Consider the following 3,305-nt stretch of genomic DNA (forward strand, 5'->3'; position numbering starts at 1 on the left):
CCCCTATCATTTTTTCCAACTCGTCTATGGTTCCAATTTTAGATATGCCGTCTGGGATGGTACGGAATAAACCGTATCACCCGTTACTTAAACAATCATCTCCCAAACTCCTTCGCTTTTTTCAAATTAAACAATGTTGCGGCGCATGTCATTTCGTATTGCGTTTGTAAATGAAATACAGCAAATGTTTATTTTATTACATGTATGTAAAGATCGATTCCTTTATGTTAACGAGACGGCAATGAGATATTTAGCGGTTTATTGTTGCAAGTGACATTCGCGTGTGTACCATCACAGGCTTTTGGCGTACCGCAATAAACGATTTTTAGAACGATATTCAACTTAATAAAATTTAACTGTCTAACAAAATGAAAATAGTCTTGTAATGATCGATGATTTTTTTTTAACAATTTAAGATTTAGAATCAATCGATATAGAGCTCCAAAATTTCAAAACTTAAATTAAGTTTTAATCGAGAAGAAATTTAAAAGAATTCTCTCGTTCAATTTGATATGTACCGTACGTCCGTGATTAAGAAAAGTACTATCGTGTTTGAACGTAGGCACCGACTTGTGCAGCACAAAGTAGCTCTAAAACTATACGAATGTGTATCTGACAATGAGTCTCGGGAAAAAAAAAACTTTTACTAAATCACCTCTCGATAGTACCGAGTCCACTGATACTAGCAGCAACGATATATCACTTTTATATACAGTCTCAAATACTGGTTACGGTCGTCGATTTCCAATCCTGACGACAACGCCGTCGTCGAAAACGACAGCCTTAAATTTATTTATTTTCTTTCGCTCCAGCCTCGGACAAGCAGCAGCCCAGACGCGACGTGCTCGTCAAATGTGTCACGACGTCTTAACGTTACGTCTTGTAGCGCGACGTAACGTTCACGACGACGTCATGACAGTAGTCTTCGATGCGTAGGATCACTCACGCTGTCGGCGACGTTGTTGCTATTCATGTAGTCTTATTGTTCTTGGACATATTATGCGACGCCCAGTTCAACGACGTTTTCCACGAGTTGCAGAGGGCCTCGTCGAATTTGCTTCTAAAATGCTTTTGCGCCTCGCTTTCGGACATTTCTAGGACCTGTAAATACACATTCAAGTGCATTATTTCATTATTGCGCTCGATTTACGTCGTTTTAATTGTATATACAGGGTGTCCCGAAATTTGCGAATCAAAATATCATAGCAGGACAGTCTGCGGAAAATTAAGTGAAAAAGTTATTTGTAAATTTTTATTTTAAGCAGTAGTTTTTGAGATATAAGAATTTAAATTTAGCCAATTGTAGATTATGGTTAAACGTAAACACGTCCGTGAGCGCGTCGATAGTGTTAGCGGTGGCGCACTTCACGCGCGTATACTAATCTCTACAATTGGCTAAATTTAAACTCTTACATCTCAAAAAGTACCGCTTAAAATAAAAATTAACAAATAACTTTCTCACTTAATTTTTCAAAGACTTTCTTGCTATAATATGTTGATTCGCGAATCTCGGGACTCCCTGTATTATTGCATGTATTAAAATGTATCTGACGACCACCGTACCAGGGTATCTCTAAGATAATTCAGATCTTTCTCCGACGAGAGTTCAGGCAGCCCGGTAGATATCATCATCGCGAACAGAGACAGTATAAGTCCTCCGTGCTGGCGCAGAACTAAAAAGGCCTGCTCGCAGTGATTCTGAAATCTCTGAAACTCGGCGGCGTGCCCCTTCTTCGTTTGACCCTTGTTTATAACGTGCACGAAGTCGTTGGTCAGCACGAAGGGTACTCGTTCGCGTCTGAATCCGAATTTCTCCTTGAAGTGGCCCAGAATGTGACCGAAGTCGACGTGAAACAGTTGCCCGGTCTTCTTAACCATTATATTGTCAGAATGTCTGTCGGCTATCCCAAGAACGTACGTCGCCACGCAGTAACCCGCGCAGCTCAAGGTAAATTCCTCGATTGCCTTGTTTAACGCCGCTTCCGTGTGATTGTGATCCTTTAGCCAAGCTAATAAGGAACCTCTCCTGTAAATGCAGACAAAGAAATTGTGAAGAAGTCCGATATGTATCTATCGAATTATATCGATACGCAGTAAAAAAAACATTTTATATTTGTGTTAAAAATGGCCCACTCAAATCTGCTTATTGTCAATATTTTATGTTAAATTTTTAATATACAAACATTATTTAATTTAACGTGATTTAACGTGATATTTTAATATTTTGTGATTTTAAGATTTTAAATTTAAATGATATTTAATATCTCTATGTTAAAATAATACAATTTATAAATAGGTGAATAAATAATATAAAAATAATGTAGCTTTAAAACATAAATTGTAAGAATAAATGAATAAAAAATGATTATATGTCTTAATTTAACATATGTTAATTTTACTGAAGAAATATTTTCACAATTTGTTTCCAAATTATGTCAAAGTGCTATATTTTTTGTGTTAATTTTTACAAAATGTTTATTATTTTTCAACGTTTTTATTTTGTGTTAATTTAACACAAGATGAATATGTTAGAAAAAATAAACATTTAATATAAGCTTTCCAACTGTGTCACTTCGCGACGTATTATTCACCTGAAGGCCGCCGTTGCAGAGAATGTGCCCTTTTCCTTCTGAATGTTCGCGATTGTTTCCGCGTTCAGCACCACCTCTATCATCCCGACTCTGTTCTCCGTAGATATGCAACCGTATGGATTCATACGTAAATCCAGGCCCTCCTTCTTCCAGAGCTTGTCCATAATACGTAGCATCTGGAGCGTCAACATGTCCTGCCTCAAATCGTCGCCGTGTTTGAGGATTAAGTAAACGTCCTCGCCAAAAGGATCACTGTTCTCGAAGACTAACCAGAGCGGACGCATCTTGCTGTCCATTACTCGGCATTTCTCGATTCTAACCGAAAAGAAGACGAGATAGATGGTGAGCATACAAAAATGGTGAGAAATCACCGTGCTTAGGGGTTACACCACCCCTGAGGCCTCAAAACGATACCTAAGTTTGGAATTTTTTGTGGGTAAATAGATAACTTTATTTAAAAGCTGTTTAGAGGACATTGTTGTACATATATAAGAAACTAAAAAAATATTTTTTAATTTTTTATGTACAAAATGACGGCACACTGACCTACTTGCGAAATCCCTTTTTTCTATTTTTTTTTCAAATCGGTGTACAGGATTCTAGGTACACGGTTTGACCTTGAACAAAACAAAGAATTTTCATTATCTACATATTAAAGACTATAGAAGTACGTAGGAGTTTTTTTTTAATATTGATTTTTCTCGAAATGGCAGC

At 37.0% G+C, this 3,305-nt stretch overlaps 1 protein-coding gene across 1 annotated transcript in view; it reads right to left on the reverse strand.

Moving 5' to 3' along the window:
* Positions 1 to 136: 136 nt before the first annotated feature.
* LOC105458449 (phosphatidylinositol 4,5-bisphosphate 3-kinase catalytic subunit delta isoform) overlaps positions 137 to 3,305 on the reverse strand; it is a 9,681-nt gene continuing 6,512 nt past the window's right edge. Inside the window, exons 8-10 of the mRNA XM_011703756.1 lie at positions 2,592 to 2,906; positions 1,564 to 2,026; positions 137 to 1,101 (exon numbers count right to left, since the gene is read on the reverse strand). Of these exons, the coding sequence (XP_011702058.1) occupies positions 970 to 1,101; positions 1,564 to 2,026; positions 2,592 to 2,906 (910 nt within the window). The 3' untranslated portion in view covers positions 137 to 969. The remainder of the gene's footprint in view (positions 1,102 to 1,563; positions 2,027 to 2,591; positions 2,907 to 3,305) is intronic.

The sequence above is a fragment of the Wasmannia auropunctata genome, unplaced genomic scaffold (assembly GCF_000956235.1).
Source record: "Wasmannia auropunctata unplaced genomic scaffold, wasmannia.A_1.0 LD334521.1, whole genome shotgun sequence".
Classification (NCBI taxonomy): domain Eukaryota; kingdom Metazoa; phylum Arthropoda; class Insecta; order Hymenoptera; family Formicidae; genus Wasmannia; species Wasmannia auropunctata.